Source organism: Capsicum annuum, chromosome 10, assembly GCF_002878395.1.
Source record: "Capsicum annuum cultivar UCD-10X-F1 chromosome 10, UCD10Xv1.1, whole genome shotgun sequence".
NCBI lineage: Eukaryota > Viridiplantae > Streptophyta > Magnoliopsida > Solanales > Solanaceae > Capsicum > Capsicum annuum.
Window position 1 is genome coordinate 221,272,754 of NC_061120.1, and position 15,648 is coordinate 221,288,401.

Genomic DNA, 15,648 nt, shown 5'->3' on the forward strand with positions numbered 1-15,648 from the left:
GGTGTACTCCATTGCCTAACCTCAACATTACTTTAATGTGGCAGGCACACCTAGCTAGCTAGTGTAGTTTAAACTGACGTTACTGGTTTGGTTCGGTTTGATTTTGGTTTTTCTAGGATTAACATCAAACTAAATCAAATGTTTATCAGTTTACCGGTTTGGATCAGTTTTTCAATCTCATTTGAACACCCCTAAACTAAATAAATCATGAGCAATCTTGTTCTTGTTGAACTTTTTCTATGCTAAAAGGATTTTTGACTGCAAAATCTATAAAAATAGGAACATAGATGATAAATACCACACAAAATATTGTCTCCTCTAATTAATATAAGAAATAACGCTTTATTTCCTTCAGGAAAATCGGATAGACTCTTGCTATGTACTGCAAAAATATCGTTTTAAAAGAACATTTAGTGTTTACACAGAATACATGTGAGTAGTAATGATCTCCATAATAGAGCAGAATCACTTGGAGATGGATCTAAAGAATTACTATTACACTAGACTGAATTGCAATCTTTGACTATGAAACCATGATTATAAGTTGTGGAATATCTTTCATTAAAGATCCACCCAAGAAAAAAAAAATACAACGGAGAACAAATTAGAGAGAGAAATCTTCAATAAACAAGATGAGAAAAATCCAGGAGTGAATGATGCAGCAAGCAAGCATAAATTTAACTCAGGCACACAGCAAAGTCAGTAGTGGCAAAGGGGTAACTCACCCACATTAAATGTACAGGAAAAAAAATGGACAACATTTTGAACGCCACTAACAACTTGGACAGTTACAAAGAATCCATTCCTACAAACATATTTGAGTGATCGAAAAGGGAAATAGGATAGAGGTGAATATGGTAGCAGTTCAAAATCATCCAGAGAATAGATTCTATGGTTTCGTTCTAAAAATAGTTGCTCGCTTACCAATTGAAGTTGTGGCAAAATTTTTAGGATACAGCTGTCACAGCCTTAAATAAACTTACTCCTTGGATCGGAATGTCCAGCATGTTCAACAGAACTAGCTAGAAAGCATAAAAGACATCTCAAACATGATTTTCTTGCATGTGCCTTTTGTGGTCCCTCTCTGAATAGTCAAGCCTCCCCGGCCTGTTTCTATCATCTGGAAAATACTCATGCCGCTTTCCCTCCATCGATTTGTCTGAGGGGCTACTTGCCTTTCTTTTCTTACTGTTAGACTTTGGTGATCGATAACCCCTGTCAGCATCATCATATGGTTCCAGTTCCCCTTCTTCAGCATAGTCAACCTCTTCTCCGCGTGAAGACTTCCACTTTGACCCTTGGTGATGTCCATCCCCAGCCTCATCCGGAAGCTTTGTGTGATATGTGTTCTCATTCTCCGGCCTGTTTGAAGAAGACTTAGACCAGCTTTCCTTTCTTTCCCGTTTGTTTTTCTCATTCCCAACCGCCAGTTCTATTCCATCCTCCAGTTCTCTCTCAATGAGATCATCGTCATCCATAACATCAGTTTTCTTGGTAACATCCCCTTGGAGCTTCCTGCGTTTCTCCAATGCTGCCTTGACCTTGTTCTCAACAGCTGCTTTGACCTTGTCTTTATCTATCTTTCTAACTTCTTGTGGTGACTGGCCAACTGGACCATCCTTGTTCTCCAGGGCTCTACCATGGTACTTCTCCTTTGATTCCCCTTTATGCCTTGGTTCAGCTTTCCTAGTATTCCCTTCCTGATCATCTTCAGATCTTGATCCTCTTTGTACCTCTGCTGCACTACCCTGATAAGCCACCTGCTCTCTTTCATGCTTCTGTCTATCATTAATCTCACCATCCCCAGTACCTTCTGAAAAGTTATGTCCAGCACTTCCATAGTCATTATTGCTATGTTGAGCTGTCCTTGGAAGCCCACTGTGATTATCAGCATACGGTTCATCAGGAATTTCCCTAGAGGATGCAGGATTGGAGGTTCCTGCATTTGAATTAGCACCTCCAACCACAGAACTACTGTTATTTGCAGCATGCTCTTCTTGTCCAGCTGAAGATTTTCCAGCAGGCCTGGTATTTCCACCAGCACTTTCTTCTGCTTCACTAGCCTGAGGTACTCTATTCTGTTCATACAATTCGAGCATTTGGTTGCTCACTTCTGCAAGGGTAAAGACTACAAGTAAGATACAGAAGAGCTGTTGCACAATTGTATGTACTCAACACTCCACGCCCAATTAAGCTTTATTAGAGTAAAATTCAAATAGGTTCATTTCAGAACATTTCCGTGTACTGATATAGTCACAGAATCCTTTAAAGTAAGCCAGACTGGGTTCATCCAATACCACAAATTTCATAAAGTACACATATCCAAGTCAAGACACCAACCCTCCAGTTGGCGTGGGGTGACATCAAACTCCTGCCACCAAACCTTCTCGCCATCAGATGGGAGCTTTACTTTGAGAAACTTGGCTGCAAGGAAAATGGCACCTGCTGCAATGTGATGGGGCTTAAATTGCAAGCATAAGGACGTCCGAAGCCTGCACGCGGCTCTCCCACGTCAACTAGAGATAAGTGTGACCATCAATTGGTACCATACAAAAATTATATAGAAGAAAAATACATTACCCATCATTTACAAAGTTCCATGCAACTTGAGCTAGGGCATTTTGAGCAACCTTGAATTTCTTTATTGCCTCGACAAGGGGTTTATATGGATGATGTACGTTAAGATCAAAAGCAAGAGTTGCAAGAACAACCCTCTCTCCAGACAAAATTAGTTCTTTTTGCTGTTCGTATACCTCCTGCATAACGTTGCAAAATATTCAAACTCTTAATATGTCACACTAATACCCTGGAAATGATTCAAGATACCAGGGGAGCCATATTAACACAAACTGAACAACCAGTAACTGACTATACAAGCAAACTCTTTCAGATATAAGCATGATGAAGCAAATTATAAGGACAAAAAATCTAGAAGAGGACCTCAAATTAGGAGATGGAATTAATAGATACGTACAGAGCACAACCACCAGGCCAATGGGCAATACCTTTTGCTTGATCCTCTGAATAGCTGCCGGATCCTTCTTATGAATGATCTCATAAGAAACAAGTATAACATCTTTCAGGGGACGAGGAGTTTCTTCAACCTTTCCTGCAAGGAACATGCATACGGTGGCAACGGTCTGCAAAAGGTACAGAAGTTGGGGAGAAAATTAGTTAGTTTTAACTAGCACAAACTTTAGCTAGTTAGTACAATTGCCCGTGAAGATGTACATCATTTTACTTTTCTTTTAACTGACAAGCAGAAGTCCATTATTTACTGGTATACAAATTATCCTTTCACAGATAGTACAAAAATTTATCACTTCAAATAGCACTCACACAACAAAAATTCATGAAAATGTAATATAAATTGACTGGAAGACTCCATCCAGATGTAAACAAAAAAGTCTTCATGATCACATGGGCCTCTGACCTTTTTATCCTTATCCGGTGGCATACAAGACATGATTAGATGGGGCTAAAAAAATATACTAATCCAGCGGCATACTAGACATAAATTATTCAGGCACTGCAACTACACCATTATTTTAGGTTGAACAAAACCAAAAAAATTCTAAATACAATATGCTACTGAATTAGCTTTCAGGAAATATTCCAACTAATGTTTTGCTGTGTCTCATGAGAAAGGCGCTTGAAAAGGACACTAGGAAACTAACCAAACCGAGCACAGCAGAACACACTTAGAGGATTTCACTAGAGGGAGAAAAACCAATATAAAATAGAACATAATACCCAAGGAAAAAATAAAAAAATCTTTTCTCTGACAGTGAGTCAAACTTCCATTTTCCATCTGAACCAGCCATAAACAAGATACCAGCCAACTAAAGGCACTGCAACCAGCTATAGAGGTAAGATGAGAAATATAAATTCCTCCAAATTTCCTTCCCTTCCCCTTCCATGTTCTTATTTCTGTGAAAATTTCTTGAAATGTTGCCCATCATTCTACAATCTCCTTTCAATTAAGTGTGATTAATATAGTTTTCTTAGTGCCATAAAGAACCAAGACATTTAACTGAAATTATTCTTCAGAGACCTCACAAATTTGAAAAAGTAATGTAACTGCTTCTCCCTACAACATAATCCGAAATATCCACTGAAAACTCATGAGAAAGTGCTTCTAGGTATGATGATCCTGGGCCCGGCTACATTTTTAGTAGGTATTGCACATTTGATCTAGCAAAATGAAACGTATCCGTCTTGAGAATCAAAAGTCGGTGCCCCTCTGCATTGGACAGTACTTCATGCTAAATGCTTTTTTTTTTTTTTGAGAAGGTAACTTCATGCTGAATGCCTGATGGTTGCTGATTTGAAGCTCAACAAACTACTCCAGTTAATTAAAACATCGGAAATCCAGCAATCTCCAAATTTCACTCTCTACTAAGTTGTGTTTAAGAATGTTTATCACTAGGTAAGATAAAAAGTATAATGCCCCCTTTTCCTTTTTTGAGACGGAACAACGCACCCCTTTTCCTTTCTCATTAACATCGGAAATCCAGCAATCTCCAAATTTCACTCTCTACTAAGTTGTGTTTAAGAATGTTTATCACTAGGTAAGATAAAAAGTATAATGCCCCCTTTTCCTTTTTTGAGACGGAACAACGCACCCCTTTTCCTTTCTCAAGTGAACCTTTGTTTTCTTGAATTTTATTTAAAATGCAAATTAGGATAGCTGATACGAAAATATATGACACTTGATCTAAGCCAAAAGGCAAAGAAGGTATTAACAAAAACATAAGGTAAGATAAAATATAATTTTTTCTTAGTGCGGGGTTAAAGGTTTGAATCCTTCCATGGACAAGAGCTTGGTAATTAAGTGGAGAAGGGTTTGGGGGTGAGTCCATTATCCATGTGCACCATTGGCGCTCAGCAATTTCTCAATTTTTAAAAAAGATAGTAATAAATATATCTACTAGCAAAACATGCAGCTTTCATTTTTTCATGCAATTTAATCACTGGAAAGATTGTTTTAGCCAGTAGATGCCAAAGCAACCATGCGATATCTTGTGGTAAGTTTAGGCACCAAAAAATCATTTACTCATCCATCTCTGGCACCACTATTCACTATACGATATTCAAGAATATATGTTATGCAGCCACTCTTTAAGCAGCAATAGATGCAATAGATGGTAAAACAGAAACTATTGCTGCAATAGATGGTAAAACAGAAACAGGAAGTTATTTACCCTCCTATCATTCCTTGAATGAGATTGCCGGAGAAAGAACCGATGACAAAATATTATTGCAGTGGCAATTGTTACCTGAGGCCTGCAATCACCAGACAATTGAGCCATGTATGATAAAAGTTAATTTCATACTTAATGGAAATAAAGTATGATGCTGCATTTACAAGTGATGCAGCATTTACAAGTCTAAGAAAGCGACAAAAATGGGAGTTCTTATAAGAAAACTGCCCATACTATAAGCCTCAGTATGATAATCAATTATCGTATCTAGTATAACAAAATAATGTATAAGCAAAGGAACAAGATGGGACTTGAAGTCACCAAAGAAAATTCAGCTTCAAATTTTCCTTAGTCCCATCAGTAGAAGGAACTCATAAGCACGAAAAAAGCGAGAGTTCATCTAGACCTCCAAATATATCGTGGTGTGTAGTGTGCAGCCTAGGATTCCACTCTTAGAGCAAACAATCGAAGAAGACACCGAACGGTAGATTGTCCCCAGCACTGAAATCTACATAATGACCCGCTAAAAGACAGAAGTAAACTAAATCCTACCAGAATTCCGCTACAGTTGCAAAATGGAAATAATGTCGACTGGGAGCTCTAAGCTGGCGGCAAGAGCGCAATGCTTGAGGTGGTTGAAGCGCACATCATGGGTTCGAACCATTCTATAGATTAACCTGTTTAAGTGAAGAAGAGTAGAGGAGCAAGACCATTATTCATCTAGCTTTGAACCATCTGTACTAGCCCTTGGGGATTTCTTGGTTATTTCTTGGTTATCCCAAAAAAGGGTAATAATGATGCAGCAAAGCCTGGAACATGAATTAACCCAAGGTTTGAGTGTTTTAAGAGTGAAAAAACACAAACTATAACTCAGATTATTCTATACTACTTGTATGAGGGGCTTCCAGCATAATCCTGACTACTGAATTGTTAAAAGCTATTGCATAGTCCCTTGAGATGGTACCCATACTCTTTGGACTATTTTTTTCTCTTTCCAACAAGAGATGATTGGGTTAACCTAAATGCACTATTTCATAGCAAATACATTTTATCTTTCTTTCATAATTTCCCAAAAAAAAAAAAAGAAGAGTCGGGATTCATTTAAGACCACACCCGGCGGACTTTCTGAATAAACCAGAAAACTACCTTTTCTTAATAACCATGGTGGTCGGTCCAGCTTGTGCACACCTCGACTAATACCGCGTGATACCTGCCACCTCCCACTGTAACTTTTTGCTGAGATTTGAACCTAAGACTTCATGGTTGTCACACAATTCATTGACCACTAGGCCACATAGAGCTCAAATCGTACTTGAAAACTGAATAGGAAAATTTAGGCAGATAGACCTTTCAGAGAGTTGGAACTCTCCCTACAAGTTGAAGCTGAATGATTGACGGTTACTTCTAAAACTATTCAATCAAGATATCCAAGAGCTCTTGACATATCATGGAACTCAAACCGGTTATGCTTTCGACAAAGGAAAGGACAAATTTGATCTCACCCTGAAACTCTCCTTAAAATTAGCTAAAGTACCCAAACTGACTGTTGACGGTTTGCTCTTCTCAGGAAAAGAATTGAAAAATAAGATACCGCTGTAGATTACAGCAATCATAATACATGGTGTGTGCAACAGCCAACAAGTAGGTATGGCAAGGCTCCAAGGAAAACAAACTCAACAGGTAGGATGGAATGTTCTTCAACAATCCAGCTGGTTCGAGAAAAGTTACATGAAAAGACGCAGTATGGAAGGGCAATACTACTATCTCGGTCACAATTTATGTAAAACCAGTAAATTTTTTAGCAGCCCTAGAGCCAACTAGATCATACATGAATACTTTGTAGTTTTCTTTTTGGAGGAATACAGGAGAAGGTATAGATCTAGTTGGAAGCAAGAGCTCTGAGATTATAAGAGCAAGTAGCTATAATGATGCAACAAGGTCAAAGCATTCATCAACTATTGTAGTGATAAGCTCACTTGAGAGGTGTTTGAACTAAAGCTAACTCCGCTAGGCCCTTCACTTCACTTAAATGGAGCTCTAGTTCGGACACTCACAGCTCTAAGGTGTGCATCCCATCGTCCGTGTACTTTTTGTGACTATACCTTAGAGAGTATAATAATAGACAATAAATATTGGCCAAGTGATACACTAATCTTACGAAAACTTCATGAATGTTATCTTAGTGATTTGAATAGGATCGAAATTTAATATTTTTTTTTTATAATTGTTGTGTCCGAGCCAGCTTGCGCGCACCTCGACTAATTCCACGGGATACCTATCACCTCCCACCAGCAATAGGTACAAATAATTCTATCCACCAAGGCTTGAATAGATGGGAAGTTCGAGATGGGAAGAAATCACCTAGTGTTTGTCTCTGTTGGGAATTGAACCTGAGACCTCATGGTGCTCAACCCAACTTCATTGAACCACTAGGCCACTAGGATCGAAATTTAATATTAAGAGTAGTTACTAACGCCTTCTTTATCTAATGGTTACTAACATCTTTTAGAATCTTCATGAGAATCAAGAAACGAAGAATTCCACGAAAATGGTTTGCTTGATTATTCCCACAAGTTACTGGAATTTAAATAACCCTTTGCAAGACACAAAAAATAACAGAATAAGGAAAGAAAATAAAGATAATAGTTACATTCCTATAAAAGTTCCTGATTACCTAATTATGGGGATATGAGAACCTTTTCATATTTACATAGGATAGGCTTTACGGCCATTTTAACACTCACTCAAGACGGAGTGTACATATTGCACGCTCTTAGCTTGCCACAAATATAGTCATGAATAATTTTGTGAGAACATCTGAAGATGTCCAATATGTCCACGAGATGACTTTTGAAGAGATGTGGATGCTAAAATGAATGTGATCATACCAAATAGGATAACAATAAACTAACCACACTCATTAGAAGGTCATTGAGGATAAAATGCGAGGTTGCCTAAGATAATTTGGACATGTTCTGCTTTGACCTGAAGAAGCACTGGTTCATAGGGGTGAAAGACCAACAATTTTTTGGTGGGAGGTGGATTGGCAAGAAATTCTGAGGTAGTTTATGGTGGTAATGTAGTTCAATGGTGCTCTGATAGTGATCTAAAGTCAACCACTCGAGACAGCTATGGTTCGATCTCCTTTTTTTTGGTTCTGTTTGTTCTACTCTTCTGCCCCTGATCCTCAGGTCTGAAACTATAAATAGTGAAGGTATTAAAAATGGACAGGGTAGACCTAAATTCACATGGAAGGAACGTGTCTCAAAAGACCTTTAAATCCTAGGAATCAATGTACAGTATGCTAAAGATATGACATAAAGAAATAAAAATACAAATATATGTGATATCTACCAGTTAGGTATCAATTAAGACTTGTAACAGAACTTATATATTATTATTACAATATACGCGTGTGTGTGTTTGTGTGTGTATAAACTTATTTTTTACTTTTATTTTATATGGTATAGATTGACATGAGTTTAGCATAAATGAATCATTACTTGAGGCATGGTAGTAGTAGATGAGCAGAAATGGAAGTAAACAAAAGGAATATGAATAATTTTCAGAGCATGGACTCAAACCCTTGGCTTTAATACCATGAGAAACCAGAAAAGAAAAGAATTTGAGGAATGGTGTGCTTGAACATTCCCTCCTCAAATCATTGGGATATAAATAACCTTTACCAGAAATACAAATAACGAACGAAAATAAGGGAAAAAGTGACATTCCTACAAAATCTCCGGATTATCTAATTAAGGGGATATGAGAATCTTTCCATATTAGCATAGTACAAGATTTTTTGCCATAATATTGCATCCTTGCATCCAAATGAAAATTATTGACCCCTTTTGACATGATTTTCACTTCATTTATTTCACTTAACTGTAGTACTGTAGTTTTTCTTCCATTACATAGCTATTTTTAATTCTTTTATCCGCACCTCAAAATCGAACGAGGTAGCTTATGCTTTTTTTCATCCTCACCTGCAAGAAAGCCCCAGCAAGTCTCGGAACTTTCTACTCTGTGTTTGACTAAGGACTATGGTCTATCACTATATTCAGCAAATATTTAGGAAGAGGATGAGGGGGCATCAAAGAAAGGATCAAATGCACTGCTCATACTAAAGAGACATCTAATGTAGATTCAGATGTTGTTGCTACATGGACCATAGTACCTACTTTCTCAGACTTATTAAGGACCAACTCATTTCTACAAGTTGGAACTAGAATGGCGGCTTTCTCCACAGGTTTACCCAAATTGGTATTCTACAAGAGAAAAAGCAAATCTAACCGCAAAAGCAGTATAATTACCTAATTCAACGAGCCAAATACCTAGAGCAACCTTAGATTGACAGTTACTGATATGGCAGAACTGCAATGCAGATTATACCGAGAGCCCGTTTGGCTTAGCTGAATTTAAGTAGCTTTTAAGCACGAAGTGCTAAAACATATTCTTGAAGTCTTGGATCCGGTTTCTAAATAAGCAGTTACATGTTCAGATAGAAGTGCTGAAAATTAAAATAAGTTGTTGATATGTTAGGTAGAATTGCGTTGATAAACATTGTTTTATTAAAATGACTGAAACATCCTTAGATCTTTTAACACTATTTAGGAGCTAACTACAACAAAATCTTTAACTTTAAATGGATTCGAAAACAAATTAATTTATGTAGCCATTCACTTTTATTTCTAAATTGATTAGATAAGATTACTTTTAGAAATATAAATTTATTTATTTGCAGAACTTTCTTATACTTCGACTATAGTTTTTTTGGGCGGAACCCCAGGAAACCCACAATCTCTGCCTGCCCTTCAGGTGAGCACTTTGTGGTGATATGATCATTGTGCAATAGCTCGCAAACCACACTGGAGGTGTAAAATGCACTAGGCAAGCGATATGCGACGAGCTCTGGCTGAGCGGCAGACGGAGGCTGGATTGGATACCAGGCCACCACATGGGAGACCCGCTCCCAACAACCCAATCATGCCCTCGCGGGCTATTTTAGTATTATTTTGTTGTAGATATTGTTCCCCTTTTCTGGAATGTTTTGCCATGGTATCTATAGTATTTTGTCGTGTCTTCTTCACTTTTGTTATTTCTTTTCCCAAACTGCTTGTTATATTTTTCTTGGCTCCGAGGGTCTATAGACCATAGGAAACCGCCTCTCAACTTCCCAAGATAGGGGTATGCTTGCGGACACATTACCCTCCCAAAACTCCACAAACTCCACATGTGAGATTACACTAGGCATCTTGTTGTTGTATTTATTAGAAAAGCATATAATAATAAACAATTTGTTTTTAAAGTGGCACTATAGATGCTTGACAGATTGTTTAGGAAAAGTTGAAGAATCTTGCAAACCATAGAATTTCTATCTAATCGTCAATGAATTAATTATTTCCAATAGACACTCACATTAACAAAACACATACGAAATTATTTCAGAAAAACTATTTGGCACCTAGGCGGCTAAGCACAATGGAGAGGAAAGGGACAATATGCAAATAGAATGAGGTAACCTTTAAAAAACAACTCTCAATCACGTGTTTCCTTTTCCATCTTCCCAAGTTTTATCCAGATTATTGCCACAGTCCAGCAATCAAAAATCACATAGATGGAAGGCATAATGAATGGCAGAGGTGGAAAACTAGCGGTGGAAAGAAACAATAGTGTTACACCTTCTTAGTCTGAAGGATACTTTGGGAATTAAAAGAAGTGTGAGAGATGTGAAAGTAAGGAAGTTGGCCAAACCAAAATAAATTTTAAGCTGAAAATTTATAAAAAGTTAGACAACTTATATCTTTTGTTTGTTTTGGTTTATAAGCACTTTTACGTTTAACAAACACCAAAATAAGCTAAAAGATACTTCAAACTAGTTTTATCTGCTTTTAAGCCCACCCAAACAACCTCCAAGTCATCATTATCAACAAACAAACAAAAAAAGTTTAGATTGTAGCAAGTCGTGCGTTAGAATTCTATCCATACGTACAAATAACGTTGCACCTTCTAAGAGAAAAGACTCGAAACAAAATCACAAAATAATATAAAAAGGGCATCAAACTCAAAAATAAGGACTTACACTTTAAGCCGCATACCCAAATCTTGTAGGAAGGTACAATATGACTTGCGTAGATAAGTCTCTTTCTTCAAATCTATACCGCTTAGTCGCGATGGGGAGTTCTCTTCAATTTCCTTCCTGGAGAGATACCAACGACCACCATTCTCATCTGGCCTTTCCTGAGAAGCCCTGAAACTGCCACCTTCATAAGCTTCATGATGCGTCGAGGGGTCACCGGTCATCAGACCAGCCATCGGGACCTCTTCAATCCCCGCGGAAGTTATCAATGAATTATGAAATGGTCTCTATGCACAACAGCAGTTATTTAGATGACCATCACTGAGCAACATCCTATAAATGAATGAGACAGAAACATACAGGATTTGAACAGGAAAACTGACCACAGGCAGTCAAAACCCAAATCATAAAATCAAAAATGAGAAGAGCGTTAAATTCACAAGAAGCAAGTGAGTTCATATTAACATATGTCAAAGTAACTATTCTTTTGAAAAGGCGTTCATATAACTCCATTACTAGAAGAGGGGGCGGGGGGGATGACATATCAAAACACAAAGCTTCTGCTGAGAGCCATGACGTGGTATGCAACATTTCGTTTCTGATAAACAATTGGCATATGGTACTTGCCAAAAAGTCCAAACATTCAACTTTCACACTATTAAATCAATGATTCTAACCAAATAAGCAAGAACATGTTATCCATGAGACGAAGTATGTAATTTCTTCCTAACTGCAACTGATTTTAGGGGGGTACACAATCTTAATACGAGTATCATTTAAAACTTCACATGGTATAAGACATGGATTGAGGAAAGAAAAAAATTGATGCCATCAGCAATCAATTCTTAGAAAACTACGAGTTCAAATCATTAAGAAGTCTGGGCAAAACAGATAAAGATTTTTCCTCACAAAGACCCTTCTACACACGCTAGAAAAATCCACTGGAACAGTTCACATAAGTCAAGGACATACAAACAAGAAAGCAAATATGTGCTTTATCCTTTAAGCAAGTGGTAGAAGTAGTTGTTCTTTTTTTTTTTTTTTTTCAGAGAAACAAAAACAAAAAAAATCAACTTACTCTCATAGAGGTTTTATAACCTTATATATTGTTAAGAAATTCTATAAGCTTAATCAAATTTACAAGCTCAAAAATCATGAATTCATGTGTCACCAAGAAATAAAATTTCTTAAGTACAAAGAAACATATATGTTGAATGAATTGTTTCTCAAGGTAGACAAGTCAATCTGAATGTTAAAGTTGTCTAAACACATACGAAATACTACTTGAAATAAGCAAATCTCTTATGCTCAACACACACACACAAAAAAAAAAAGGAAACATAAACTGCTCAGCTAGAAAAAGTGAAAAAAAAAAATTTTAACATATTATTTTAACAATATCAACTTACTCTCATATGGATTTTATAACCTTATAATATATTCTTAAGAAATTCTACTCTCATATGGATTTTATAACCTTATTTATTCGTAAGAAATTCTATAACCTTGATAAAGAGTAGAATTCACCAAAATAGTCACAATTTACAAGCTCAAAAATTAAGAATTCAAGTGTCACCAAGAAATCAAATTTCTCAAGTTCAAAGAAACATAAATGTTAAATAAGTAGTTGCTTCTCAAAGTAAGTATCACCAATCTGAATGTTAAATTCGTTCAAACGTATCGAGATACTACTTGAAATAAGCAAATCACTTTTTTTTTTATAACTGTGATGTCCGGGCCAGCTTGCACGCACCTCGACTAAATCCACGGGATACCTGTCACCTCTCACCAGCAACAGGCTAGGTACCTGGTAACTCAGTCCACCAAGGCTAGAACAAATGAAAATAAGCAAATCTCTTATGCTCAACACACAGAAGAATGAACCTTCCTAAATTCTCAGCTTGTGCTATACAAGATAGGGACCTGAATGCTGATTTTTTCCAAAGATAAATACTTGAAATAAGCAAATTTCTGATGCTCAACACACAAAAAACGAACAAACCTTAAGCTTTTTAGCTAAAAAAGTAAGAAGATCCAACTTTAACGGATATGTTACATCTTACGATTGAAACAAGAAAATCAAAACCAATTCAACACATTAAAGTACCTACAAAGTGAAATTCATTAACGCAAGTAACCAAGAAAACCGAAATACTACTTGAAATAAGCAAATCTCTGAAGCTCAAGACACAAAAAAAACACAAACCTTAAGCTTTTCAACTAGAAAAAATAGAAAAATCCAATTTTAAACATTTTTTTCGTTATACGATTACAACAACAACAACAACATATCCCACCTATTGGGGGTCTGGGGAGGGTAAAATATACGCAGTCCATACCACTACCTCCGAAGAAGTAGAGAGGTTGTTTCCGATAGAGCCCCGGCTCAAGACACAAAGATAGTAAATAAGGTCGTAATAAAATATGAGACAAGATGAAATATCATAAATAAGGCAACCACAAAGTAGTACGATACACTATCAAATTGCAAGCACCCACCTCCCCCAACCCAACTAACTAGAGACTCCATCCTATAAGGAAAGTCCTACACTACTAGCAAGGCCACCCCAAAGTATATCTAACTACGGGCTACGACTCACCCACACGCACTAACATTCTAACCTAATTTGTGTTCTCCATACTTTCCTATCTACGATTGAAACAACAAAATCAAAAACATTTCAACACAAAAAAGTACCTGGAAAGTACAATTAACGAACGCAAGTAACAAAGAGAACACAAATAACGAACCACGGCATTCTATTACATAAAGAAAAAACTTAAACCTAAATTCTCAGCTACAAGACAAGAAAATTTCTGATGCTCAACACACTTAAACTGTTCAACTAGACTAAACTTTAAAAAATCCAATTTTTCACATACTTTTTCGTTTTCTCAGCTAGAAAAACTCCAGAAATCCAATTTTTACATATCTTTCTCGTTCTACGATTGAAACAAGAAAATCAAGAAACAATTCAACACAAAAAAAATAGCTGCAACGTACAATTGACGAAGGGAGTAACCAAGCAAAACCGAAATAACGAACGACGACGTTTTCTATACAAACGAAAAAAGTAAAACCTAAATTCTGAGCTACAAAGATAGGGTTACAGAAAGCAATATACCTGTAAGCTGTGCGTATACTGGAGAAGATTCTACTGCATCGCCGGCGAGATTTGACGGCGAGGAACGGCGGCCGATGAGGGCAATTTGGGGAATTTGAAGATATAGGGAAAGGGTTTGCGAGACCAGAGAGAGAGTGTGAAAATAAGGCTAGTGAAGAAAAGGGCTTTTTCTGTAATTTGGGAAAATCTATTGGTTTTATTCTGCTTTCCGGTTCGACTAAACCGGGCGGTTCGGTTGAACCTCTAGAGGTTCTACCGGTTCGGTTAACTTTATTTTTGCTACTGATAATGATTTATGTATAGGAATTTATCTCAGTTTAAAAATATATAATATCTTTTTTTTAAAGCCCCTTGATCAGAGGTCGAGGGTTCGATCCTGGGCATGGAAAAAACTCTGTTGGGAGTGCTACCTCGAATGGGGCCCAATGCGATGCAAATCAGAATTAATCGGGTTCCAATGCGGGTACTAGATACCGAATGAAAAACTAAAAAAAAAAAAAATTAAAGCTCTTCAAAAAAAAAAAGAATTTTCATTGTTTTATATACATAATAAAAAGAGTATAATAATAACATATATTGTGTAATTTCACAACATAAAATGACTGTGTTACAGACTTACAAGATAAAAAAATATGCACCACAAAAGAGAAGGTTTTTAGCAAGAGAAATTTTATCGTTAAACGTTTAAATATGATACGTAAATCAACAACATATCCATTGTCACTTAACGTTAAAAGTTAAAAGACAAAGTTGAAATTTTTTTTCTAGAAATGACAAAAAATATAATTGTTATTCTTTATTTTTTGAAATTGAAATTAATTATTCTTTATTAATTATTATCTAAGGGTTAAAAGTTTTTTTAACTATAATGATTGGTTATGCTTATATGATTATTTTAGCATTCTTTCATGCTTGATTTTATTGCTTAATTTTTGCATATTTGCTGTATCTCTTTCTTCTTCTTCTTTTCGCGCAGTATATAATTAATAAAAAAAAAATTATGAAAAGAGACAAAAATATATCAAAGAGAGCAAGATGAAGTGATAAAGATCGAGCAAATAACGTAAGTTGGAAGCTAAATCATGTCATTTTTTTATACATAAGTTACATGGGTTTTCACTTATAATCGCATAACATACAACTTTCAAATAATTTGGATTCAATTTTAAAGAAAAATTGCGGCATTGAGGTCTAATTTCTAACGTCTAAAATTGTGAGAGTATTTTCAAAGTTACAAAAC

General features: G+C 36.4%; 1 protein-coding gene across 6 annotated transcripts; it reads right to left on the reverse strand.

Moving 5' to 3' along the window:
- Nucleotides 1-703: 703 nt before the first annotated feature.
- On the reverse strand, nucleotides 704-14,593 carry LOC107844027 (cyclin-T1-4). Of its 6 annotated transcripts, none has more exons than XM_016688495.2 (8): nucleotides 14,409-14,593; nucleotides 13,037-13,112; nucleotides 11,287-11,570; nucleotides 5,205-5,286; nucleotides 3,006-3,140; nucleotides 2,581-2,756; nucleotides 2,341-2,492; nucleotides 704-2,113 (listed from the first exon to the last, which is right to left on the reverse strand). In XM_016688495.2, exons 3-8 carry the CDS (start codon nucleotides 11,517-11,519, stop codon nucleotides 1,044-1,046), a joined length of 1,848 nt encoding a protein of 615 aa, XP_016543981.1. In that variant the 5' UTR covers nucleotides 11,520-11,570; nucleotides 13,037-13,112; nucleotides 14,409-14,593; the 3' UTR covers nucleotides 704-1,043. The 6 variants fall into 6 exon arrangements, with proteins under 6 accessions (XP_016543981.1, XP_047253514.1, XP_047253516.1 ...); XM_047397558.1 differs by having other exon boundaries at nucleotides 11,287-11,616; XM_047397560.1 differs by having other exon boundaries at nucleotides 13,037-13,213.
- Nucleotides 14,594-15,648: the final 1,055 nt, after the last annotated feature.

Bases quoted from the DNA above. Each gene is read 5' to 3' on its own strand.
- LOC107844027 (XM_047397561.1), bottom strand. From the start codon at position 11,519: ATGGCTGGTCTGATGACCGGTGACCCCTCGACGCATCATGAAGCTTAT. The intron at 3,141-5,204 runs GTAAATAACTTC...TACCTTTTGCAG, and splicing joins ATTCAAGGAATGATAGGAGG to ACCGTTGCCACCGTATGCAT. The intron at 2,493-2,580 runs GTAATGTATTTT...AGCCGCGTGCAG, and splicing joins TGGAACTTTGTAAATGATGG to GCTTCGGACGTCCTTATGCT.